General features: G+C 53.6%; 1 protein-coding gene across 2 annotated transcripts; it reads left to right on the top strand.

The window, feature by feature from the left end:
• Positions 1 to 27,321, top strand: OLFML2A (olfactomedin like 2A). 2 transcript variants are annotated; one of them, XM_018055754.1, is made up of 8 exons: positions 1 to 237; positions 7,414 to 7,677; positions 14,041 to 14,148; positions 17,126 to 17,335; positions 19,404 to 19,650; positions 21,797 to 22,021; positions 23,086 to 23,271; positions 24,153 to 27,321. In XM_018055754.1, exons 1-8 carry the CDS (start codon positions 115 to 117, stop codon positions 24,755 to 24,757), a joined length of 1,968 nt encoding a protein of 655 aa, XP_017911243.1. In that variant the 5' UTR covers positions 1 to 114; the 3' UTR covers positions 24,758 to 27,321. The 2 variants fall into 2 exon arrangements, with proteins under 2 accessions (XP_017911243.1, XP_017911244.1); XM_018055755.1 differs by lacking the exon at positions 1 to 237 and adding an exon at positions 406 to 503.

Below are 27,321 nucleotides of genomic sequence, written 5' to 3' on the forward strand. Positions count from 1 at the left end.
GGGGGGCACGCCGCGCGCGGGTAGAGCTGACCGCGGCGGCCAGCTCGCAGTGCGGCCCGCGCTTCCCGGCGTCCGCGCGTGCTGTCGGCGCCCGCCGTCCGTGCCCGTCCCCGTATGGCCGCAGCCGCCCTCTCCACCAGGCCCGGGTCCCGGCCTGGGCCCCGGCCGCTGCCTCTGCTTCTGCTTCCTCTGCTGCTGCTGCTGCTGCGCGTGGGCCCCGTCCGCGCCGACAGTAAGGTATGCGCTCCCCTGCGATCCAGGCACAGGTCGGTAGAGCCGAGCGCGAGGGGGCGCTGTGGCTGGGGCTGCAGACCAGGCACTGTGTGGGGCCGGGAACCGAGGACCAGGACAGGCGAGACCCGACCTCGAGCTTAATAGGGAGGCTGCAGGGACCGGGACACCAGGACAGGAGCGCGTGGGGAAGAAGCACTGGAGATGGTAGGGGTGTTTGGGACCCGGAGCATCGGGAAGGGGCGCTGGACACAGTCCAGTGAGGGCAGAAGGTCAGTACTGAAATCCTGAGCCAGGGAGAAGGGGCGCTGGGAGCTTGAAGGCGGGGGCAGAAGGCGATGGAATCTCCAGCCTAGGAAGGTGATTCCCATGAGCGCTGGGCAGGGGCAGCCTGGAGATCTGGCTCAAAGTTTCCGTGGGAGGCTAACGCACGTGGGACAGAGCCCTGGTAACTGCTACCTAGCGACTCCAAGGTTTGTAGCAGGCCCTCGGCCAAGGCTTTCAGGCCATACTGGGGACCCAGAGTCCCTCCCCAGTGAATCCAGCTGGACTGGTCCCTCCTGCCAGAAATCTGACGCACCCCGTAGAGTGGCAGTCCCCAACCTTTTTGGCACCAGGGATGGATTTCGTGGAAGATAGCTTTTCACATTACATTAATTGTGCACTTTATTTCTATTATTATATATGAAGCTTCGCTTCATATCATCAAGGAGTAGATCCTGGAGGTCAGGGATCCCTGCTCTAGAGGACACCATGTCTGCAGAAGTGATCAAGATGTTCTCAGTTGTGGCTTAAAGGTTCTGCTCTGATGTCAAGCAGATCTGGGTTCAAATCCCACCTCCACCTCTCATCCAAGTGACCTTGAGCCTTTACCTCTTTGAGCCTCCAATTTCCTGACCTGTAAATATGGGAATAATAACATAGTTCTCACTTCCTTTAGTCAATGATCTCTACATGAGAGAGATCAGGCCTGGATAATGCTTAACACCACTCTGGCAGCTAGTATGTGCCCAATAAATGCTACTGTGATTTTGAAATCTCGCCACAGAGACTCCAAAAGGGGGTGAGATCCAGAATGTAGAGGAGAAGCACTTTGAGTCAGTCAGAGCAGGGACCCCTTGAGGACGTTTTAGAAAGACCGGGTGAGGACTGAGTCAGGACAGAGGGAAAGTGAGAGGCAGGAGGGAGGTAGAGCCCTTATTCTTGCAGAGCATGAGAGTAAGAGTGGCTTCTCTTGATGTCTCTTCAACCTCTTTCCTGGGTAGGAGGTGAGGCTGCCCTGTCCACAGACAGGTAAAGGGCAGAGGCCACTATCCACATGGTAAGTATATGAGCAGTGGGCACTGGCAGACCCTTAGCCTGAAGATTCAGCTCAGGGTATACAAACAAGTGAGCTGCAGTCTTGACCATGTGCTCCAAAGATAAGGAGGGAACAGGTGGGAAATTAGGGTATGTAGAAAACTGGTTTGTGAATCAAAAAACCTAGGGTTTTTGGCCCTTTGTTGTTCTTAGACTGTGTGATTTTGGGCAAGTCACTGCCTATTTCTGGACCTCAGATCCCCTATTGGAAAAACATCTTCCCAACTTCCTTTCCATATAGCGCCTTCTAGGATTCCCAGACCTGGGTCGGATCCAGGAACAAAACCCCCAGATAACCTGATCAGCACTTTGCCATCTCTCATCTCTCTAGCTGGGAGGAATATTTGGTCTTGGGCATCCTCTGAGCCATGCTGAGGACTATAGAGCTTGTGGGGGAGGGCTTGCATTCAAAGCAAAGACAAAGAAAACCCAACACCCTGTTTATGTAGTGAGTCAGCCGAACACTTGCTAGGTTGGGTGAGTGTGTGTGTGTGTGTGTGTGCGTGTGCGCATGTACACGTGTTGTCCCAGGGCAAGCTGGGGCTGGTGGGGCGGGGAGGCACATCACAGTTTGGAGGATGAAGCAGCTGGGGGACTCAGCACAGCCCTCCCCCAGACACCTCCCACCCACACCACTCACCCAGCTGGGAAAAATAAAAATCAATTGATGGGTGAATTTACTCTGCATTCCTCAGCACAGCCAGACTCCTGCTGGCTCTGAGAGAGAGCTGTTTTCATTATTACCCCCCTCCCCCAACAATCCTCCTTCCTCTTCAAGCCCATCCTATTTTCAGAGGGTGAGGGGCGAGCCCTTTGGAGGGCCAATCTGGGAAGTGAAGTCTGCCTAGGCTCTAAAGGGTTAAGTTGGCCCTGCTTCAGACTTCGGGCTCCTGGGAGGTCTGGCTTCCCCTTCTGCCCAGGACTTTCAGGGGTACAGGGGCAACTTAACCCCAGAACGCTTGTGGCCAGCTCCTCCCTTGGCATGTTTTAATTTTGTGTTTATAACCAGGTCTCTCCTAAACAGGACTTGGGCTTTCCATCTAGGGAAGAGTTTTGTCCAGTGAGAGGTGTTCACAGCTTCCTGGCATTTCTGAGGGGCTGCCCAGTGAAGAAGTTAGGCTGGATAGACAGGTGACCACATGACACCCAGGCACAGTACCAGAGGCCTCCAGGAACCTGCTTTTTGCTGTAGGTCCTTGGAATGTGGCTGAGAATTCCACGTCTCTTCTGAAGTTTCCCCATCTGTGAAAGAGCTGCTGGCACCTCATTTCCTCCATGCGTTCAAGAGTGGGAAGGGGATCTTTGGGCAGCCCTGCCGCTGATCAGAGGCCTGAGGGCGGGGAGGAGGTACCAAGGCCTGTGGGAGCTGGGCCCGGAGAGCAGGAGGGGCTGGTACAAGCAGGCGGTGGTATCCCAGGCTGGATCAGCTGTTCCAGGCCAGGCTGTTCTCAGAGGCTTAGGTGTTGCTGCTCCTCTGCTCAGGGAGTTGCCGCCTGTGGGTGTAATGGGAAACAGGCTCCATGGCAGGCCAGGGCTGCACATGGAGTCCTTCTGCACAAAACAGAGTGTGGGGCCAAGCCAGGCCCCTCGGGTCTCTCTGCAGCAAAAGTCTTGCCCCATCTCTCCCGCTGGCTGGGGCACGTGAAGAACATCCTGGGTGCAGAGCCGTCTGCCTAGGCTTTGCATTCAAGATCTTACACAACATTCAGGATTTCCCCATTTGACAGACTTGAACAATGAGACTCAATAGAGTCAGGTTGGGGCTGCTCAAAAATCGAAGACCGGGAACTTGGGGTGTTTGGAGATTCCTGGGGCTCCAGGATTCTCAGCCTTTAGTGGGCACCCAAATTCCTGAGGAGCCTGGGAGAGTCTGCATCAAGGTGGAGTAAGGACAGGGCATCTGCATTTTCCGAGTTATCCCATCCCAGGTAATTCTGAGGCACATCTCCAGCTGAGAACTCACGGAGGTTTGTGGAGCAAGAGAATAACAGATCATCCAAGAGGAGCTTTGGAGGATTAATCTAACAGAGAGGCAGCTTCCTCTATTGTCTGTTGTTGTTTAGTTGCTAAGTAGGTCTATTAACCATGCTTACTTTAGTCGCTAAGTCATGTCTGACTCCTTACAATTCCATGGACTGTAGCCTGTGAGGCTCCTCTGTCCATGAGATTTCCCAGGCAAGAATACTGGAGTGGGTTGCCATCTCCTTCTCCAGGGAATCTTTCCAACCCAGGGATCAAATCCTCAACTCTCACGTCTCCTGCATTGGCAGGCATGTTCTTTACCTCTGAGCCAGCAGGGAAGCCCCATATGTGGTCTAGGTAGCAGTTGCATTAACTAAGCAGTTAATGCAACCTGAGCTTAGGCTGTGGCCAGGGAGTGGAGACCATTGAGATAGAAGATATTTAGGAAGAAGCATCGGAAGAACGGGCTTCTTATGTGGCACAGTGGTAAACAATCTGCCTGCCAATGCAGGAGACACGGGTTCAATTCCTGGGTCCGGAAGATCCCCTGGAGTAGGAAATGGCAACCTATTCCAGTATTCTTACCTGAGAAATCCCACGGACAGGGGAGCCTGATGGGCTACGGTCCATGGGGTCGTAAAGAGTTGGACATGACTTCACAACTGAGCATTTATGCACACACATCAGAAAAATATGACTGGTGGGTTCGTTCTGGTGAGAATGGTGCGAGCAAGGAGGAGGCTCAAAGATCTGAGTTGTGCAGGAGGGTAGATAGATGTGGGTTTGGGAGAAGATGGTGGGCCCAGTTTTGAATGGTTTAAGTTGGGGTGCCCGTGGGGTGCATCTGGAGGCGGTGTCCGGATGACCATGGGCTCTAGGGGAGGTCTTTGCCCGCAGAAGGACATGTGGAAACTGCCTCTTGGTGAATCTGGGCTGGCCATGAGCGAAGAGGGAAGCTTCAACCTCCAGGTGACACAATCTGTTCTGTTCCTAGAACATTTTCTAGGTTGAAACCCCACTTCTCCATTCTGGCCATCTCTCTTCAGAAGTATCAATCATGCCTTCTTGGCCTCTTATTGTGGGATTTCCTTGGAAATAGCTGGGGATCTTTTTAAGCACAAGCCACCCACGCTCACTTCTGGGGGCTTTAGCAGCAGTGTGTGCTGAGTGAGGCTGCAGGGAGAAACGGGGGCTGAGGCAGGGACTTTCCTGCTTGGCAGCAACCCCAGCCTGCAGACTGAGGGCAAGGTGGATCAGGCACATTTCCCCTGCCCGACCGAGGCCTGATCCTTCCAGGGCCACCATCTCTCTCCCAGCTCAGTTGCTGTGCAGAAGCCCTTGCCTGGTGACTGTGGGTGGTCGTAGGAGGAAGAGCATGGGAACTACACTTTGGAGTCAGGCTGTGCTGTGCGACCCTGGGCAAACCCCTCACCTTCTCTGAGACTCAGATTTCTCCTCTCCAAGATATGTGGTTGCGGTGAGAGCACAGAGGTAGAGAACTATGTGCAAACATGCGAGAGGGTTATTGGCAGCAACTTCAGTAGCAAGGAGAGAGCAGCTGTTCTATGCTAGGTGCTCCACATGCGTTGACTCATTTCAGCCTCAGGACAAGCTTATGGGGAAAGGACGGTTATCCTCCCCATTTTACAGAGGAGGAGGCTGAGACTCAGAGGGCTCAGGGCCATGCGGGGAGAACATGTGGGAGCTGGGATGTGAGCCCAGGCCTGGCTCCTTTCCACGACACTCTGCTGCCTCCAGTCAAGCACCACAGGACACTGTGACCACAGGAGGCGGGGCCCTGCCCCGGGCTCCTGGCAGCTGGGGCTGCAGCCGAGGCCCTCTTCCGACTCCTGCCTCCTGGCCTGTGTCAGGCCTTGGCCGCCCGCATCAGGACATAGCACCTCATCTGAGGCGGGAAGGAATGTTGCAGTCATGTGGAGGCCGCTGCTGGTGGGGATGGGTGTTGGATTATGGGTGAGTCCCCAGAAAGAGGCAGGCCTCTTTGGCCTGGGCCACACAGAACACACCCACATCCACTTGCTGGGCTCTTCGCCCCACCTGGGGGAGTGGGTGGGGGTGACTAGAGGTTCCAGCAGAGCTGGGAAGGGGGCCCAGAAGTCTCAAAGCCAGGCAGGCTTACTGCACTAGCGGCGATGTAAAGACTGTACCGCGTCTGAGCCTGGCTGGCAGTGCTCATGGGTGCAGAGAATTGCCCAGCCGGGCCCAGGGTACACTTGCCCCGCAGAGGGCCCTGGACAAAACTTCCACCAAAGCGCCCCCTTCCCCACCCTCCTCATCCCCCGTGGGACGCAAGTCTACCCATGTTGGGCTCTCACCCCCTTGAACAAGTTGTTTGCTGGCTCCAGGGCTATTTTCGCATCTGGAGAACACTGCTAAGAATATCTAGGGAGTTCCTTGGTGGTCCAGTGGCTGGGACTCCATGCTCCCAATGCAGGGGCCAGAATTCAGTCTCTGGTCAGGGAACTAGATCCCACACGCCGTTACTAAAGGTTCACTTGCTGCGACAAAGATCAAAGATCCCAGGTGCTGCAATTAAGACCTGGCACAGCCAAACAGATAAGTAAATAAAAAGAATATCTACCAATGTACCCACATGGAGAAATATAGAGGATAAACAAGCCCCGTCAGGATTATTGGTGGTAATAATAACAACTACAACATATTCCTGGTATTCTGTCTCTCAGTCCTCACAGTCTTTTGTTGGGTATACTCACTAGCAGTACCCTCATTTTACAGGTGAAGAAACTGAGGCACAGAGAGGTTAAGTAATCTGCCCAAGAGTACACAGCTGTAGGTAGCCCATGGCTGTGTTCCTCACCACCGCCCCACACCTCCCCAGCACTCAGTGAGTTCTCAATAAATGTCTCCTCCCTGGGCTCCGCATCCCAGGCTTGCCTCCTCCATCCACCGTCTGTCCACAAAGCAGGCTGACTGAGTGCCCTGCAGACCTGGCCCTGGCTCTCTCTTGCTGATAACCCTTCCATGACTTCCTAGTGTTTTCAGAAAGAAGACCAGATCCTCAGCCAGCTTTAAGGGCCCTCCATGGGTCAGGCTCTGCCTCCTTCAGCCTTACCTCCTACCACCAGGCCCTCTGTAGGCATGAGCCAGAATGAACCTCCTCCAGGCTCCCAAGGTGCCCGGTCCTTGCTTGTCTTTGTACATCTGACTTGCTCTCCCTGGACTGCTCTTCTCATGCTTAGAAATGTCCCCCGGGGTGCCCTCCTCTGAGCAGTCTTCATGGATGTCTTTCTCTGGATCTCAGGGCTCACTGAGTCAACTTTTCCCATGGCTGAGAAGGTCAAGGATGCACCTCTATCTACTTCTGCACCTCCAGCTCCTACCCAGAGTCTGGCAGAGGCCAGGGCCTCAAACAGGTGTCTGAGGGCTCAGAGCAGAAATGGAGTGCCTACTGCCCTTCCCCAGAGGATGCGGGGATGCTCATGAGGGTGGGCTTGGCAGAAAGCCCAAGGGGGCCTTGAATCCACCTGGGTCCTGGTGGCTTCAGTGAGAGCTCAGGGGTGTGGATTTGTTGGTTGAGTCATAAATAGCTGTGCCCTGAGAGCCTGGAGCCCAGGATGGGCCGGCTGAGCCAGCTAGGGCAGTTCTGGTTGGGACTCCCAGGGCCCTGCTGGTGTGTGAGGGCAAAGCCGGCTGGAGCCGGGTGCCTGCCACTGATCTCACCCAGCTGACTCCTGCAGGCTCAAAGTGCTGCTGCCCCCAGTGACCCCAGACACTGGGTGTATGGCCTCCCAGGGCGGGCTTGAAGGAAAAGGGGGGAGGGAAGGGGAGCACTGCCCTCCCCCAGCCCTGGCCTTCGGCTCACCGCGGCCCCTCCTGCAGGTGTTCGGCGACGTGGACCAGGTGCGCATGACCTCGGAGGGCTCCGACTGCCGCTGCAAGTGCATCATGCGGCCGCTGAGCAAGGACGCGTGCAGCCGGGTGCGCAGCGGGCGGGCGCGCGTGGAGGACTTCTACACGGTGGAGACGGTGAGCTCCGGCACCGACTGCCGCTGCTCCTGCACGGCGCCGCCCTCCTCGCTCAACCCCTGCGAGAACGAGTGGAAGATGGAGAAACTCAAGAAACAGGCACCCGAGCTCCTCAAGGTAGACCTTCTGGAAGGAGAGGCGGGATGGGGCCCCCTCCTGCGCCAACGCCTAGCGTGGGCTGGCGGGGCCGGCCCTCCAGTGAGAGGGCCACACATCTTAGGAGAGGGGTTGTGCTCGCCCCATTTCACAGGTGAGGAAACAGGCTCCCTGGGAGGCAAGCGCATCTTGCCTAAGGCTACTGGGCCAGTCAGCGATGGAGGCAGCGTGCTCTGGCGAGTTTACCTGGAGATAGCCCTTTACTGCCTCATTACCATCCAGCCGGGTGTCCTGGTTTTCCCCAAACCAGGTCATCCGCCATCACCTCCACACAGCATTTGAAATTTTGTGGCACCTGATTGTTTCATGTCATAACATTTCCCATATTCATGTACCACCTTCGTGCCAGATGTGCTAAGCTCTTTTTTTTCCTCTACATTATTTCTCTGAATTGTTAATCCATTCGGTGAAATGTGGGATCTTTGCCCTCATTTTATAGGTGAGAAAACTGAGGCTTGGAGAAGTTAGGTAACCCGCCCAAGTGCTCATATAATGACATGCAACCTTAAGTCTATACCCTGTTTTTATGTGAATGTTGTGCTTATAACCACGCACCCACCACGAGAAGATTAGAAAGAGGCACCACCTCTGAGTGACTCAGCCCTGTGCCAGGCCCACCACCAGGACCCATAGCTTGGATAGACGTGGACAGGGAGATCACAGCTACCCAGCCAGCAAGGCACCCGCGTACCATTCACACCATGCAGAACTCCGTCCTTGGAGGGCCTGGTGGGGCTCAGATTTGAACTCAGATCCATGTCCAAAGCATGTGTTCTAAATCACCCTGTCTTCCTTTTTGTAATAGCCCAGATAATTTGATGGCTTCTTCTCAAACTGGGGGAGAATTGCCTTACAATGCTGTGTTAGTTTCTGTTGTACAACAACGTGAATTAGCTCTAAGTCTATGAATTAGGCTCTCTCAGGAGCCTCCCTCCCATCACCCCTGTAGGTCATCACAGAGAATTTGGTGGCTTTTGAGAGGATCTGTTTCTTTTATAATTTCTTCCAAACACGTCTATTTCGCCCTTTCCATGTCAAGAACTGTCACATTCACTGAGATGCTGCCCTACTTGTAAGTTAACAAGCAGCCTGCCAGTTTCATGGACGCTGGCAGAAGACACGAGCCAGAGACAAAGGGCGCTATTGCTCGTGCTCACCGGAGTGTCTCCACTTTCCTGCGCTGGTTCTCCCACTCACTTCCCATGGGGTGACGCCGTGGGGGCTGGATAACACGTGCACATTCAGTGGGATGTCTTCCAAGAGAAGAGCTCCTACTTAGAGAATCCAGATCTCTTATGAGGAGCATCAAACCCACCTTCCCTGCTCTGGAGGGAAACATTCTCTGGCTGCTCCAAGGCTGTTCACTCTACAACAAGGTGGCCTGGAACAAGAACAGTCAGCGCCTCTGCAGGCAAGACACACAGAAAAGCAAGAGGCCCCGGGGAGAATCGTCTCCAACATTTGGCTCAAAATATTTTCTTTAAATTTAACTTTAGTTTTATTTTTGTAACAACTGGATGGATACCAAAATTCTCAAAGTTGCAGGGGGCAGGGGGGTGGGGGGTGAATTTTAGGCCAAGTGGCTTCTTTTTTTTTTAAGGAATGAAATTCTTTCTTTAGTTTATTTCTGGCTGAGATGAGTCTTTGTTGCTGGGCGGGCTTTCTCTAGCTGCGGTGAGCGGGGGGCTACTCTTTGTTGCGGTGCATGGGCTTCTCACTGTGGTGGTTTCTCTTCTTGCAGAGCACAGGTTCTAGGTGCTCAGGCTTCAGTAGTTGCAACTTGCAGGCTAGAGAGTACAGGCTCAGTAGTTGCGGCACATGGACTTAGTTGCTCTACAGCAGGTGGAATCTTCCTGGACCAGGGATTGAACCAGTGTCCCCTGCATTGACAAGCAATTCTTATCCAATGTACCATCAGGGAAGTCCCCAAGTGACTTCTTGACAACTTGGCAGTTCCTGGACCACACTGTCCCCCAAATCCACTAGCACCCTGCAGACTCCAGGGACAGAAGCCAGAGGCCAGTCTTCAGGCACAGGGACAAATCCAGCTTTTGCTCATACCCACTTCTCAGTAACCCAACCGTAAGCATACTGAACATGAGGATAGACAAAACCTTTTTCTAAAGGCTAGCCAGTTTAATCCTTGCTACAACCCTTTGGAGAGGGAACTTATGTTCCCAGCTTTACTTGGGGGAGGAATCTGAGGCCCAGAGAGGAACTGTGACTTGCCTAAGATCACAGAGCAAGAAATTGGAAGCACTAAGAGTTGAACCCAGGAATTCTCTGCTGTGTCCCCTTGCGCAGTGGAGAGGTCACTGGGCAGTTCTCTCAGCCCGGAGCTATCCCTTAGGGCTTTTAGTGCACAGCAGCCATGGGATTTTTTATTCAGCCTTAGAGGACTAGAGCGGGGCAGTGGTGGGATTAGCCCAACAGGTGGGATTGTAGGAAGAGCCCAGAGAAGATACTCTGCCTCCTCGACACCTTAGGAGCAAAAGTGAGGGCCTGAGAGGTACCCAGAGAGCCCCAAGAGGAGCCATGGCCAGAAGCAGTGCAGGACAGGGCTGAGGCCGCTCCTGTTTGGTGTGGCTCCGCCTTCCTCCATGGGTGCCCCCACCACCCCAGGAGGAGAGGTCAGGAGAAGGCCCTGTGGAGGACGACAGAGCATACCCACCTATACCCGCCCCTTGTCTCTACCCCAGCCCTTCCCCTCAAGCTAGGAACTGCAGCTGTTACTTGGCCTTAGTTGCACGGCTCCGAGGAAGAATGGGACTCTAGATCCCCTTTCTTGGGGAGGTTGGCTGCACGGAGGAGCAGTGTTTCTCACCTCTTCACTCCCTTTCCTTCTGGACATGAACTAGACGTGGCCCCACCCTTGAGAAATCCCAGTCCTGTGGGGACATAGCTCCTGATCCCAATAATGGCTAGGTAGTCAGTGCCAGACCAAGTGCCATCCCAGGGACCGTGGTAGTCCTGAGGAGGAGGTAACATTAGAACTGGGCCTTGCGGGATGTGTAGGAGTCCCTCAGGCAGAGCAGCAATGAAGACAGGCTAGGTGAGAGTAAGTAGAGTGGGTATGACCCAGGGTGCCTCCTCGCCTTTGTCCCAGCCTTACTAGCCACCGGTCAGTTCCATATCGTGCTTCTCAAACTATATGTGGTGAAAGACCGGTTCTTTAAAAATCTGTCAAGTGTCAATATTTTGTAAAATACTATAAAATTAGTAGTTAGAAAAATGAAACGGAATGTAAACAAAAACACTAAATACAAATCCAGTGTTGTATTAGTAGAGTCCACAGATATAAAATTTCTCTGTCAAACGGCTCTGAAATTTTATGAAAGTCTACTCTCACTTTGCATAATTATTTTAATGAGCAGCTTGGACTGGGAATGGTGCTGGTCTGCAGACCACACTTTGAGTAGCTCAGCTCAAACACGCCATGTGTCTTCACACCTTCAGCTCTTTGCACGAGCTGTTCCCTTGGCCTGGAATGTCTGTCTCCGGCCATCATTGCTCACTTTGTGCTTCTCCTTCAGAGCTCAGTTCAAACTCCCTCCTGGCAGACTTTACCAACCCACACCCACTCCCAGACAAGGTCAGTGCCCCACCGTTAATGACCTGGGCACCTGTGTGTGTTTCCATCTGTGTTTCCTGATCCGGACACCTCTGTCACTCTGCACTCCTTGACAGCCTATGAAGGATCACGGAAGCTCGTGTCCGTATTGTCATCACCGTCCTTAATGCCTGGGCCAGAGTGAGCATTTGCTGAGGCCAGAGAAGATGGCAGGGGCAGATCGAAGCAACCTTGAGTGCCAGGCTTAGGGGATTAGAAGCCCCACCTGGTCAGTGGGGAGCCGCAGCGAGCCATCTGACAGGGGAGAAACCCATGGTCAAAGCTGTGCTTCGGGAAGCCAGTTTTGGTGGCCTTGAAGGCAACAGAAATGAAGCTGGGAGGTCCCATTTAGCCTCCTGGAATGGTGCTCATCACTGATATTCATGAAGCCCTTGCTATGCACCCATCTGAGCTGAGCCCTGTCCAGACAGTACTGCTGTGCACCATACCTCTGCTGCCTGCCTCCCAGAGAGAAGCTGAGACCCAGGAGCATCTGGTTCTGAAACTGAGCTCCACAGAGCCCTGGGGGTACCAGGCAACCCTTCCATGGCTGAACAAAGTTGTGGGGAAGCAGAGGAGGCTCAAGGCCCTTTCCCTACTTCCACCGGAGTCCCCGTTTTTCTGTTTTCGAGATCAGAGTCTACTCAGAGAAGAACTGTCTGGCTTAAAACAGCTTGAACACCCCTGGGAGAGTGGGAGTAAAACTGTTGGAAACAGCTGGCCAAGGCCAAACAGGAGCGCTCAGGCCCTGAGAATGCATACAGGGGGTGGACTGGAGGAACTGCCCACTAGAGGCAAGGGAAGGCTGATTTCCCAACTGGCCCTTTGTGCCAAGGTTTCCCTGACAGTCTCACTGGCATCCTGGCCATCTGGAGGGAAGGATCATGTCCTGATGAAGTGTGACAGAGAGGGGATGGAGTTGGGCAGCTGAGGGGAGAGCCGTGACTGGGCGAGGGAGACGCGGCATCTGCTACTGACTGGTTGTGCAAGCCCCTCCCCATCTCTTGGCCTCAGTTTCCCCATCTGAACCCAGACAGGCACAGTAAAGCATGATGGGAAAGAGGTTTTGGTTTATACCAATCTGGGCTCTGCTTCTGGCTCCACCATTTAACAGCCGGGGGCCTTGGCTTCACCTCTCTATGCCGCAGCTTCCCGATCTGCACGACCGAGATAAAAGACCTCCAAACCTTATCATAGGTCGGGTGCTCAGAAGCAGACTCTTGTGTGCGGATGACTTATTATGAAAGGGCTCCCAGGAGGTACTGATACTGAAGTGGATGAAGCAGCAGGAGGGCTAGGGAGGGAGGGGGAAGGAAAGAAGCCCAGTAGGGGCATGGTTTCAGGCCATGTGCCAGCCCCAGCTGCAGGGGACGCTGGAGTATGAGTGGCAGCTCACTTGTCCTGCGGGGCTAGGATGCTGACTTCTAGATGTCCACACCAGTCAGCCCTTGCCTGCAGACTGCCCCAGGAGGACACACACTCCCAAACACTTTGAGGGGCAAAGTGGCTCTTTGAAGAGAGTCACAGATACAGGCTGTTAAAAGGTAGGCATGTGGAAGCCAGGGTTGGGCACGAGAAACAGAAGCAGGGATCCAGGGGGTGTGGATAGAGCTCCTTCATCTATCCACTGCTATCTGTCCACTGCTCCACTGTCCTCAGGGTTGTTATGGATTAAGTGAAGTGGTTCATTCAGGCCCCGACACAGTGCCTGCCATATGTGGAATATGCTTACTTGTGTCCAACTCTTTGTGACCCCATATACTGCAGCATGCCAGGCTTCCCTGTCCTTCACTATCTCCTGGAACTTGCTCAAACTCATGTCCATTGAGTCAGTGATGTCATCCAACCATCTAATCCTCTGTCATTCCCTTCTCCTCCTGCCTTCAATCTTTCCCAGCATCAGGGTCTTTTCCATGAGTCGGCTATTCGCATCAGGTGGCCAAAGCATTGGCGCTTTAGCCTCAGCATTAGTCCTTCCAATGAAGATTCAGGGTTGATTTCCTTTAGGATGGACTGGTTGGATCTCCTTGCGGTCCAAGGGATTCTCAAGAGTCTTCTCCAACACCACAATTCAAAAGCATCAATTCTTCGGCGCTCAGATTTCTTTATGGTCCAACTCTCACATCCATACATGACTACAGGAAAAACCATAGCTTTGACTATACAGACCTTTGCGGCAAAGTGATATCTCTGCTTTTTAATATGTTGTCTAGATTGGTCATAGCTTTTCTTTCAAGGAGCAAGCATCTTTTAATTTTATGGCTGCAGTCACCATCCACAGTGATTTTGGAACCCAAGAAAATAAAGTCTGTTACTGTTTCCATTTTTTCCCCATCTATTTGCCATGACATGATGGGACCAGATGCCATGATCTTAGTTTTCTGAATGTTGAGTTTTAAGCCAGTTTTTCCACTCTCCTCTTTCACCTTCATCAAGAGGCTCTATAGTTCCTCTTCACTTTCTGTCCTCAGCTACATATCTGAGGTTATTGATATTTCTCCCTGCAATCTTGATTTCAGCTTGTGCTTCATCCAGCCCAGCATTTCACATGATGTACTCTACATACAAGTTAAATAAGCAGGGTGACAATATACATCCTTGACGTACTTTTCCTAATTTTGAACCAGTTCATTGTTCCATGTCCAGTTCTACCTGTTACTTCTCGTCCTGCCGCATGCTATGCCTTTTCCCTAACTCTCGCCCTTCCCCGGCAGCTGCAGTCCATGGTGGATCTCCTGGAGGGCACCTTGTACAGCATGGACCTCATGAAAGTGCACGCCTACGTCCACAAGTTGGCTTCCCAGATGAACACATTGGAAGAGGTAAGGGCAGGGCTCAAGCCAGTGGCCAGGCTATTGCCTGGGCAGTTCTGTCTGGACCCTGGTGGCTGTTAGAAGATGGATTCCAGGAGGGAGCTGGGACAAGGAGATGCAGGCCACAGGGCTCCGCCTTTGAGGAGGAAATCCGACTGGGCCTCAAGGGCCCACAGGAAGCTGGAGGGCTGGGTGGATAAACTGAGGTGCCTGCTGGTTGTGTGAAAGGGGTGTGGAGGGGGCTGGAACCTGTGGCCACCCTCAGTTCACCAAGACCAGGGCACAAGTCTGGGGCGAGTGTTGTGAAGGGCTGGCCAAGCCTCCTGGGGCCAGGGCCAAGGCAGCATGGCTGTTCAAGGACCCACCTACCATGGAGACCGAGGTGCTAACTGTCTTCTCCTGCTCAGTGCAAATGTGCCGGAGGGCTGGGTGGCTGGCTGGCACCGCCCCCTGAGGACAGGGACAGAGCTGAGCAAGCGTGGAGGTGCAGGCTTGAGGTCTGCGTCTCTGCTGGCACAGCCTGGCCTCCGCCTGTTTCCGGCATCCGGTCCGTGCTGGGCTGCTGAGAGCATGGGGCTATGCAGCTGCCAGCAGGGGTGTGAGGGGCTTCCTTTCCCGGCTTCCTTTCCAGCAGGAGGGGGCACCTGGGCATCCTGTGCCCCACAGGGGGAGATTAACCCCTTGTGTGCATGCGTGCTAAGTCACTTCAGTCATGTCCAAAGCTTTGCAACCCTATGGACTATAGCCTGCCGGCTCCTCTGTCCATGGGACTCTCCAGGCAAGAATACTGGTGTGGGTTGCCATTTCCTTCTCCGGGGATCTTCCCCACCCAGGCATGAACCCGGGTTCTTTACCACTAGCGCCACCTGAAAAGCCCCTATTAACCCCTACGAACCCCAAAGTCCAGGGTCACTTAACTATTCGAAGATTATTTGATTAGTATCTCTTTTGTGCCAGCACGGGAGAAAGATAATAACAGTTGTTGAATTTCTCCTGTGCCCAGGGTTTCCTGTGCATAGTGCGTGCCAGGTCTTCCTGTTGTTGGTTCTGCAGTTCTGCTTTGACCTTTCTTTCCTCTTGTAATCTTAGGAAATGTTAACTCACTTCGCGTAACTGTGAGCCAGGCAATCTGGAGGAGCCAGACAATGATTTCCGCAGCCACGAAGAAATGATTTTTAAATTATCTTCTGTTTTGCATTATCTTTGCTTTGCTTCTGTTCACTAAGTGATAGCTGTGGAAAACAAAAGAAGTTTTTTGCGAACACTGGGAGGAGACAGAGAGAACAGCCTCAGGAGCTGGCTCCCTCTGCCTAAGGGAAAAACATCACAGGAGTCAGGCAGCACTTTGGAGTCCCAGCTTCCCTCTGCTTTCTTCCCTTATGCCAGTGGTTCTGAGCCCTGCGTGATTTTGCTCCCCAGGGGACAGCTGGTGTATCTGGAGCCATTTCTGGTTGTCATAATTTGGGGGAAGTGGGTGGTGGATGCTGTTGGTTCTAGTGGGCAGTGGTTGGAATGCTGCTAAACATCCTACAATGCAGGACAGTCCCACGACGCATAAATGTCAGTAGTGCTGAGGTTGAGAAAGCTGCCTCACATGGTTTGCCTTCTGTCTTCCCTGTGATCCAGTGGGAGTGGGGCTGTGTGTGTATGTTAGTCACTCAGTCATGTCCAACTGTTTGTGTAGCCCACCAGGCTCCTCTGTCCATGGAATTCTCAAGACAAGAATACTGGAGTGGGTTTGCCATTCCCGTCTCCAGGGGATCTTCCCAAGCCAGGGATGGAACCTGGGTCTTCTGCATTGCAGGCAGATTTTTTACCATCTGAAAAACCAAGGAAGCCTGTGGAGCTAGGGGCTGCTAAAGCCAGGCAATGTCCGCAGCAGGAGGGAGACAACGAGGCAGGGCAGGAGAAGCAGAGTAGGGATAAAGATGGGGGTTAGTGCTGTGGGTGGAGCTGACAAGACCCAGGAGAAAAGTTGGAGACTTGGAGACAAGGAAGAGATCAGAGGCCGTAGCAAAACCCCAATGAGTTTATGTTTATTTTATGAAAAGGGGATATTTATGTATTACTAGGTAATTTTAAAGTAGCAAAAGATGGGTAGCAACTTAAAACTTAAAAGGTGGATCCATAAGGGACTAGCTAAGTACATTGGTCCATCCAGACGGTGGCCGACCATGTGGTCAGTAGAAGGTGCGGAAGGTGAAGTCGCTCAGTTGTGTCCGACTCTTTGCGACCCCATGGACTGTAGTCTACCAGGATCTTCTGTCCATGGGATTTTCCAGGCAAGAATACTGGAGTGGGTTGCCATTTCCTTCTCCAAGAGATCTTCCCGACCCAGGGATTGAACCCAGGTCTCCCACATGGTAGGCAGACATTTTACCACCTGAGCCACCAGGAAGCAGAAGGTGTAAGGAGCACTATATACAGAGCTGTGCAAGAGTTCCCAAAACAGACTCAAGGGAGAAAGCAAAGTGGAAACGAAGGAAGGAAGGGAAGAAAGGAGGGAGGGGGGAAGAAGAGGAATTCCCTCGCAGTCCAGTGGTTAGGACGCTGAGCTTTCACTGCCAAGGGCTTCGATCCCCACCAGGGTGTGGTGTCTGATGGGGGTTCCGTGCCTGAAGTCAGATCCCGCAAGCCATGCAGCATGGCCAAGAAAAACAAGAAGAAAGAAAGAAGGCCATCACGATTAACCCAGAAACAGGTGGATGGGAGCCAGAGATTTTCTATCCATTTGTATCCTTTAATTTAGTACTATGAACTTATTTTCTATTTGTTCATTCATGCAGTTTTTAAATTAAAATTGATAACCACAGGGTCTCAGGCAACATGCTTTATTTCACCACTGCTCTTGGGTGCCGCCCCACCCGTTCCCCTGGGCCCTGGGTTGGGAGACTGGGTTGGCAAACCCTGATGGCAGAAGCTGGGGTGTGCCCCAGGGTGGGAGACAGCCCAGAGACTGGAAAGACCTCGAGTCCCACCCCCACAGAGCATCAAGGCCAACCTGAGCCGGGAGAACGAGGTAGTGAGGGAGAGCATGCGCCACTTCAGCGAGCAGCTGAGGCACTACGAGAACCACTCAGCCATCATGATGAGCATCAAGAAGGAGCTCTCCAGCCTGGGCCTCCAGCTGCTGCAGAAGGACGTGGCCACGGCGCCCGCCGCTGCCCCGGCCCCTGGCACCGGCAGCAAGGCTCAGGTGAGACCAGGCTCTGGTGATGGGACCAGAGGTGGGTGGGCTGGGAGCACAGCTTGCCGGGACCTTGGCCCTGAGGGCCAGCTGGGACATGGGTTGGGGTTATGGGTTGGGGCTGAGGGTTGGCCTAGTGGGAGAGTCCCTGGCAGTGTGGGGGTGGGCGAGGGGGTGCCTGCTGTGCAGTAAGCCATCAACACAGGTGAGCTGGGAGCAGACACGGGGCTCCTGAGCCAGGTGTTTGGCAGTATTCTCACTCCTGGTTCCAATCTAGCGGGGACAAGGTTGCAGAGATGACCCTCCCTGCCTGATCCCGGGGGAACCAGGTCGCCTGCAGCACCACCACTTGTAACCTCATCTGCTGTGGCTGGGCCCCTGGCTGCATCAGTTCTGCTGCGGGGGGCGGGGGAGGGGGGCAGGCAGGGGGTGTATGTGGGCAATGCCTCCGGGACCCGAGCCAACTAATACCACTTCTTCATGCAACCAATTGATTGTGAGGTGGAGAACTCCTGCAGCAAACACCCAGCCTTCCATCTTCAAACGCAGCTCCCAAAGCGAGCAAAGGCACTGCTCTTTTCACCAGGCAGAGCCATCCGTGACATAGAACACACCTTTGGGCAAATTTGCAAAACGCCCTCCTCTAGCCAGACAGATTGCAGAAAAGACTCTCCCCCTGGTCAGATAAATTAGAAGGGGGAGGGACCTCCTGCTGGTCCAGTGGATAAGACTCTGAGCTCCCAATGCAGTGGTCTCAGGTTCCATCCCTGGCTGGGGAACTAAGATCCCATATACTGCAACTAAGCTCGAGGACAGCGACTGCTAAGTCCTTGCACAGCAATGAAGACCCAGGGCAACCAAAACAAGTTTGAAAAAAAAAAAGGGTCCTCTTTGGGTGGATAAATTATCCAAAGTCTACTTCCTGTGACCAGCACACACCAGGATGTGTGCCTTGGCAGATGGAGCACAGACTAGACTTTACTTCCATTCGCTCCTTTGACCAGTCACCACGTACAGGACACAGCCCCCACCACTCCCACAGGGGCCTTGTTTTCTAGTGAGTGGGGTAAGAAGGCAGCTGACTTCTTCACAGACATTGTCTCAGTGAAGCCCGCAACGACCTGCAAGGAGGGATGCTCGTTGCCGCTTTGGCAGATACGGACACATGGAGCAGGGTCACTCGGAGAAGGTAGCCTTGATGGAACCCGGGCCTGCGTGACGGCCAAGCCCACGCTCTTCCCCTCCACCCTTCAGCCTCCCGTGCTGACATTTTGATGATGGGACCATCTGTGTCTGCAGCAAGGACCACATAGATGCTGATAAAGCAGGGAGGAAGCCTGGTGCCTCGGCCCAGAGCTGGCTTCCTGCTCATTCCGTGCCAGTTCCAGAGTTGGAAAGAGTCCTGTTGGGGCAGTGGCACAGAAAGTCTAGATACCGTCCTTGCTGTATCTCCTGGAGATCCTGCCTAACAATGGGTAATGTCACAGGCGCAGTGTTCGCGTGCCAAGCTAGCATCAGAGGCGTTTAAAAGGAAGCCAAAATAACACAATTCTTAAAATGTTAGAAACAGCATGCCCTAAGGTCAGTGCCCTGGTGACCAACCATCCCAGTCTGCCCAGGACTGAAGGGTTTCCCAGGATACGGGACTTTCGGCGCTAACTGGGAAAATTCCAGGCTCACAGATGGATTGGTCAGGAGGGCCTGAGAACCTCTCCCTACTCACACACAAAGACCAATGAGTGAGAGAGACGGATGGGAAGCTGACCTCCCCGGGGAGCTGACCATTGCAGTCTACCCCCCAGGCAGAATGAACAGTAATTGGGAAGTGGAACAGGATCTAACCTATTAGGCTGGGCTTCAAGCCTACCAGGGAGCTAGAGAGCTGAGTAGGGAAACCGAGGCACACCCTGGTCATGGATATCACCGTGATGGGAAGAGAGCTATGAATTCAGGAGCTCCTGGGACACAGGGCCTGGAGCCACCTGACCACTACCAGCCCCCAAATGCTGAGCCTCCCTGACCCCCTGAAACATCCCTTCTACCACCCTCCAAGTCTGAGACTCCCCTTCTTCCCCAGGACACAGCTGGAAGGAAAGGCAAAGAAAACAACAAATATGGCAGCGTGCAGAAGAGCTTTGTCGATAAGGGCCTCTTGAAACCTCCTAAGGAGAAGCTGCTGAAGGTAGAGAGGCTGAAGAAGGAGGGCAAAGGCAGATTCCCCCAGCCCACAGCCAAGCCCCGGGCCCTGGCCCAGCAGCAGGCTGTGATCCGAGGTATCACCTACTACAAGGCAGGCAGGAAGGACACGACCGAGGCCATGGCTGGTGAGTTGGAGGAAGATGGGAACCTTGGGGAGGAGGAGCCCTACAGGGACCCAGGATCTCTTCTGTAAACTGCTCCAGACCTCAGCTCTGTGGTTTACCTGTTGGTGCCCTTTGCTCATCCACACAATGGGATAATCCCCCTCCTGGGGTTGTTGGGTGGGGATGAAATGATAAAATCAACGCGAAGCACCCCTGCAGGATCTCTAGCTATCTCCAGTCTCACTGGACTTTTCCTCCTTCCTTGAAAGATTTGCTGAAAGTTCACTGTGTGTGTGCTGTATCTTCCAGACAGTCTGCCTAACATGAAACTCATAGTCTAGTGGGGGAAAGCACACGCATAACTAAGCAGCTGCCTCTGGTGGGGCGGGAGAACGCAGGGGCCAGGCCAGGGTTCTGGGAAGTGCCCCGGGGCCGCTGTGACACCTCCCAGGCCCAGATTGGCATTGGAGAGAATGGCCTCTCCAGCACGTTCCACTCTTTTCCTCCCAAAGAAGAGCCCACAGACTCTGGTCTCTTTCTTACAGCTCCCTACCAGATCATGGTGAAGTGCAACGAAATAATTAATCGAAAAACAAGAGACGAAAGTTCCAAGAGTTCCCAGATTTCTGGGCCATCCCCACTGGTGTGGTTCTGATCCTCCCTCTGAGCTCGTCCCCAGATGCCTGCTCTCCTCTGATGTCCCTGAGAGGTGTCCCTACCCTGCTTCCCCTTCCTGGGTCCTGCTGATCACCTCCTCCACTGAGGCTTTCTGCCTAGCCCATGCCCAAGGGGGCCAGGAGTGGAACTGTGAGGGACCAGTCTCCCAGGAGCCCCTCAATTCTTGGTCTCTCAGATCTCAGGGGCCTCTTCTCCCAGCTCCTGGTGCCAGCTGTCAGCTCTGAGTCCTGCCAGTTCAGCCTGGCCACTGTGTAGAGCCGCTGACCCCTGGCCAGGGCCCTGCCCATGAACAGCTGCAGGCATCTGACTCTGCCAGTGAGGCCTGTGGGAACAAGCCCTGCCCTGGCTGGGTGCCAAGGCTGGGCCCCACTGAGGCCCGCTGACCAGAGGGTGTACCTTCATTCCCTAGAGACTCCAGGGGCTGCTCCCCAGTGGGGCCTGGCTACACCCTGTGCAAAGGGGAAGCCCAGCAGGAAGAGACAGGTAGAAGTCACATGAGCCTCGGTACATCTCTGGAGGCCCTACCACCACAGTAGCAATAGCACAGGTCCTTTGTCTCTGGTATCACAGCTCTGAATCCTTGCACATGTGCTGTCACAGTTGATCCGGGAGAGGAAACAAGTTCAGAGAGGTGAAGTGACCACCTCCAGATTTTACAGCAAGTTAGTGGGACTGGAGCCCAGAAGCTAAAGAATTTTCGTCCCCTGCTCTGCCACGGAGTCTTACTGCTTTCCCTGCCCATTCCAACCATTGCCCTGACCCCAGCCATTCCAACCCAGGGGAGCGCAGGTCAGGGATGACCAGAGAGGGCCCCAACCAATTCTATGGAGCTGAAGAAGTTCCGGTCAGCACAGCCCATGCCAGCAGGGATGGAAAAAGGGAGGGCAAGCAAGCTGAGAGATAGGAGTTAGGAGACGAACAAGGGGACAGAGACCTGGCGTCCAGAGGGGATGGGAAGCTGGCCACGCCTGGCCTGCCCTACCTGCGATGTCAAATCCCGGATGAGAGAGACTAGAGGGTGGGTCCAGACAAAGACAACGTCTGTAATATGGGAGCAGGGCTTTCTGCCTCCGGAGATTGGATCCCGGAAATGAAAACACTGGTACAAAGTGTTTATTTAGGAGGGAAAGGGGTCTCAGGTCTGGCACCTCATATTTGCCAGGATCTGTGCAAATGTCTCATACACACTTTTCTCTAATCGATGCAACAGCTTGATGTGGTAGACCTCACGACTCTCATTTCATAGAAGGGGAAGCTGAGGCCCACTGAGGCAGGAGACTTGACCGAGACCACTCACCTGAGGGGCTTACAGCCAGTCTGCTGACCAGGAAGCCCTCCCCACTTCCCACTTTGCAAGGCTTTTCACTCCTCAGGGGCCACTCCCCTCTCTCCCCCATGGCCCCAGCGCTGGCAGCCCGGTGGGCCTGGGGAGGATCCCGGGGAATGGTGGGTGCTGCTCGGATGTGAACACGGGGTCTTCTCTCCACAGACAATGCCCTCAAGGGTACTTCCTGGCTGGAGCAGCTGCCGCCCAGGGTGGAGGGCCGGCCCCCTGAGCCCAACTCAGCAGAGCATGAGGAGGCTGCGCCCCAGGGCCCTGAGGGAGCGGATCTGGCCCCTGGCACCCATGCCTTGGATCCCACCCCCACCCCAACCCCCACCACCAGTCCCCTGCCCACCGAGCCACCCCCACGCCCAGAAGTCCCCAGTCAAGGTGAGTAAGCCTCACAGGGGTCAGCAAACTACTGCCCGTAGGCCAAATACAGCCTGCAACCTGCTTTTGTACAGCCCTTGAGCTAAGAATAGTTCTTACAAATGTTAAGGGTTGTTTAAAAAAAAAAATATGGAACAGAAATATGTGGTCTGGAAAGTCTAAAATGTTGGCTATCTGATCTTTGTAGGAAAAGCCTGACCACATTTACAGGGAAACAGATAGTGTTCTCAACAAATTCTTCTTAAAACATCACCTAGAATCCCATCATCAAATCCAGCAACTATTTTTACTTCCGGATTTCTTCTGTCAAGTCTCTGGCCCTGTTTTTTATGTCCATGTTTGTAGTTTCAGCTTATGTCTTAGGTAGAAATCTTCCTAATTAAGTCATTGAGCCCATCCTTCTAGAGGGCATCTTGGCTGCCTGTGATAACAAGCCTTAAAACCATTCCCTACTTTGGTCCATGTGCATTCCACCTCTAGGAATCTTTTCCTAAGGGATCCGTCAGATATATGGACAGCAGCTACAGCTTAACTGGTTTGCTTGTGGTCTATTTCTAATGTCAGAAAACTGAAAATAATCTTGAAGTCAACACTGAGGGGACTGGTTAAATTAATTCAGTGGCACAGCTGTCTGGCGGTCTGGTGGAACCTTGAAATCACATCATTAAAAGGCCATTTAATGATGTGAGAGATTGCTCAGTGGAGAGAAAAAACAGGATACATAAAACTGTATACTCGGAAGAATGATGGTGCTTTTTAAGTATTTCTGCATGGCTGTACATGCAGAGAAAATAAGAAAAGGAAGGAAATACAACATGTTTAAAAATTTCTTTGAATAACAGAAGTTTGAATGATTTTTATTTTCTTCCTTTTCCTTTTCTGAATATTCTGTTTTCTACAGTGAGGAGACATTGCTTTGATTATGAAGAAAGAAAATAAAAAATAATAAGGCTACAAACAAAACCTCAGAGGGGATTTAAGATAGATTCAGATAATGTTCCCAGGACTGTTGCTTTGGCTCGGGGCCTGTGTGTACCAAATGCTGCACCCCTCGCTCCCCACAGGCAGAGAGGCGAGCTGTGAGGGTACCCTCCGGGCCGTGGACCCCCCTGTGCGACACCACAGCTATGGGCGCCATGAGGGGGCCTGGATGAAGGACCCCGCTGCCAGGGATGACAGGATCTATGTCACCAATTACTACTATGGAAACAGCCTGGTGGAATTCCGCAACCTGGAAAACTTCAAGCAAGGTGGGGGACCCCCGAGATGGGGAGGGGGCAGGTCTGGGGAGCCTAGGGAGGGTTCCCCTGGAGACACGGCCCTTGTTTGCCTTGTGATATTCTGTGGTCCAGGCTTCCCCAGCCTGGCCTAGCTCTGAATGGTCAGCCACCCCAAGAAGGGGAGTCTGGGGGCACCCCCTAAGTGGAAATTGAGTACTGTTACCCTTGACAGTAAACGACACTCACGAGGGCAAGACCACGTCCATCTTGTTTGCAGCACTTGCTGAGTGCTTATTATGGGCTAATCACCTGTGTGTGTCAACTCATGGTATCTCCATAACTCCACGAGGTGGGGGGTTATCACCCTGTCTTACAGGTTAGCAGAGCCTCAGGCCTTACAGGAGCTTCAGGTCTGGACAGGGAAGGGCAGAAATTTTGTTATCACATCTGGAACATGATGGGGGGAAAGGGTCAGTTAGACATGACCTGCCCTCCAGAAATGCACAATCTGATGTGTGTGGCAAAAGATTCAAGAAACAACTTGGATATAGTGCTAGAGGGAGGCCTTGGGGCTGTGGGAGCCCAGCCTGGAGACCAGGGAAGAATTCCTGGAGGGTGTGATGCTGAGGCATTCCCCAGGCAGACAGGATGGGAAATGGCAGTCTAGGCAGCAAGAAGGGCATGGGCAAATGCCCTGGTATCAGCCTGGCCTATGCTGGTCCACAACTGGTAACCTTGAATCCTCTGAGCCCCCATTTACTCCCTGGCACATGGGGTAATGTCTTGACGGGGGAGATAACTGGCCCAGCCCCAGGCCCACAGCTCACTGCTTTTCCATTGCTTGCTGGTCCCTGGGATGAGCTGAGGGTTTTTCCGAGGCTCTGGTGTGACCATCCGCCCCCTGCACGCAGGCCGCTGGAGTAACATGTACAAGCTGCCCTACAACTGGATCGGCACGGGCCACGTGGTGTACCAGGGCGCCTTCTACTACAACCGCGCCTTCACCAAGAACATCATCAAGTATGACCTGCGGCAGCGCTTTGTGGCCTCCTGGGCGCTTCTGCCGGACGTGGTGTATGAGGACACCACGCCCTGGAAGTGGCGCGGCCACTCGGACATTGACTTCGCCGTGGACGAGAGTGGCCTGTGGGTCATCTACCCCGCCGTGGATGACCGCGACGAGGCGCAGTCCGAGGTGATCGTGCTGAGCCGCCTGGACCCCGGCGACCTGTCAGTGCAGCGCGAGACCACGTGGAAGACGCGGCTGCGGCGGAACTCCTACGGGAACTGCTTCCTGGTGTGCGGCATCCTGTACGCCGTGGACACGTACAACCAGCAGGAGGGCCACGTGGCCTACGCCTTCGACACGCACACGGGCACTGATGCCCGCCTGCAGCTGCCCTTCCTCAATGAGCACGCCTACACCACCCAGATCGACTACAACCCCAAGGAGCGGGTGCTCTACGCCTGGGACAACGGCCACCAGCTCACCTACACCCTCCACTTCGTGATCTGAGTGGGGACCTGGGGTCACAGGAGAGGAGCGGCCATGGGCATGGGGGCTCCCCACAGCGACTCCTGCAAGGGACTCCCTCAGCAAATATTTACTGGGGGCCAGGCCCAGGGCTAGGTGCTAGGCAGGTGGCTTAGCAAGGATCAGCCTTCTTTAGCACCCAGTGAAGTAATAATCGCTTCCACCTGCAGAATATTGTCAAGAGCTTCACCTGCACTAACCTGCTTAATCTTGACCCCCTTGGAGGTAGAGGCAGTTAAGCCCATTTAACAGATGAGGAGACTGAGGCCTCAGTCTGGATCAGGCTAGCCCACTTTACAGATAAGACCTGACCATGCTCTCCCCTACCTCCAACCCTCTCCCTTCTCTCCTGGTTTTTCTTGTCCTCTCAAGTCTGTCTCCCTACCCAGGGGCTACTGGAAACCTTTGGGACCAACACGCTAGTGTTGGGTGGAGGCCAGCTCTGCATGCCATCCCAGGGCCCTGTTCTGACTGAGCTGCTGGTGGCCCTGGGGCTTTGGGCCCTTTGGCTGATGTCCTTGCTCCTTGCCTTTGGCCAGCCCCCCATCCCCACCCGCTGTCTGACCGCATTCCAAACCTCCACAGTCACCCAGCCACTGAACAGAAACCACACCCCAAGAAAAAAATACCAGCCCCCCTTCCAAGACCCCCTCCCTCTGTACTCATTTTTATTTTCTCTTATTCTTCATCAGTGCCGTCATTTGTTTCTGAGGCAGCAGCTGAGAAGGCTGCAGGCAGCTGCCTGCCACCACAACTCTACCAGAGTGGGGAACTGGGCCAGGCCCTGGGGCTCCCTCTCCACCCAGGAGTGCTGGCTCCAGCCATACCCAGGCTGTGGGACCTCTCCCCACTACCTCCCAGAGCCTTTGGGCCGGGGTCCACCTTGTCCTTTCTCTTTGGACTTTTTAACCCACAACCTACGTGCACTCAGGGATACTCCAGGTCTGCCATGAGCAAGACCCTAAGCCTGAGGCTGGGCAGTACCAGGATGAAACAGGTTTCCTTTTCCTTGGCAGTCCTAACCTGGTCTTTAGGTGAGCTGGCCTGGGAGACGGCGGGGAGGCTGAGATCTGGGCAGCCAGCACAGAGGAGGTTTTGGACCTTCTGGTGGCAGGGAAGAGCCAGGGGGTGAAAGCTGGGAGGGAAGGAGAAAGGGGTCTGTGGGTCAGGCTTTTCCTGACTTCAGAGATATTGAGGCCAGGGTGCCCGGAGTCCAACTTGGGGCTGAAAATGCACAGGTGGGCTCCCCTGAGCCTCAGTCCCAGGCAACCCAGGGGATCAGACCTTCAGGTCTGTCCCTATCTGCTTTGAACAACATTTTTAGAGCTGGAAGAAGTTCTCAGCCTGACTCCTTGCATCAACAAAGGAGAAAGGGCACAGAGCCACTCCGGGAACGGGACATAGCCAACCTCCTTCCAGAAGGGCTTTGTCCAAATCCTTTATCCTACAGGCTTGGAGGCAGCTAGGCTGTAGACCCCCCGGCACCCAAGCCATACCAACACGTTTGAAGGGTATTTACAGCTGATCTCGACACAACCCCGGACCCTGCTGCTCTCATTCAGTCCCCATGCCAGCTCCCAGGTGTCTGTGTATATGAACACCCAGCTGCCACGTTGGGAAATTCAGCTGCATACCCTGGAGTGTAAGGAAATGCATTTTGTGCAGAATACACTTCTTTCAGACATTGTCAGGTGACGTTATTTTGTTTAAGCTGTAACTCACCCCCAAAATAAAGGGGAATGATGACGCCCAGCCGAGCCAGGCCTGACTCATAGTAGCGGACTCATCCAGGCGCCCCCACCCAGTGGAACTCCAAGGGCTGAGCATACAGACTCTTTGGGGGCTGCAAGTCCTGGGTGTGGGTCTTAGAAGACTCAGTGCTTTGTGATATCACAGCCCAACCATGTGAGAAGTGTTCAGGCTCCTCTCTTCCCATTAGTCTTAGAAAAGGGAAAGTTAAAATGGACTGATGTTGAAAAAAGACAAGCAGAATGGTTTTCTCGGGGACAGGATGCTGGTTGCAGCCTCTAAATATTCACTGATCCCCTTCTGCTTTCAGGTGCTTGTATGTGGGTTACATTGTAGGTACAGTTATTTTCCTCATTTTACAGATAGTCAGACTGGTGCCCAGAGAAGTTAAGTGGAGGCAGTTAAGTGGAAAGCCAGGTTTCCAAATCAGGTAATATAACATGAACATCAACAGTGGGCTAAGAAAGACATGTGCATCTTCACAACAGTGGAAGGTATATACTCTGTGTGTGCCCATTTTACAGATGGGAAAACTGAGGTGAAGGGACTTACCCAAGCAAGCAGTTTACTCTGTAGCAGAGTCAGGTTTTCACGGCTGGTTAGTACGTGTTTTCTGTCAATTGTATATTTCTCTCGCAGCAGCTCCAGAATAGTGCTCGTTTCTTTTAGACCAGTGTAGCCAAGCCATGAATTGCATCTTCATAGGAGAAGGTGATGGCACCCCACTCCACTCCAGTACTCTTGCCTGGAAAATCCCATGGACAGAGGAGCCTGGTGGGCTGCAGTCCATGGGGTCG

This window comes from Capra hircus, chromosome 11 (genome assembly GCF_001704415.2).
Source record: "Capra hircus breed San Clemente chromosome 11, ASM170441v1, whole genome shotgun sequence".
NCBI classification, from domain to species: domain Eukaryota; kingdom Metazoa; phylum Chordata; class Mammalia; order Artiodactyla; family Bovidae; genus Capra; species Capra hircus.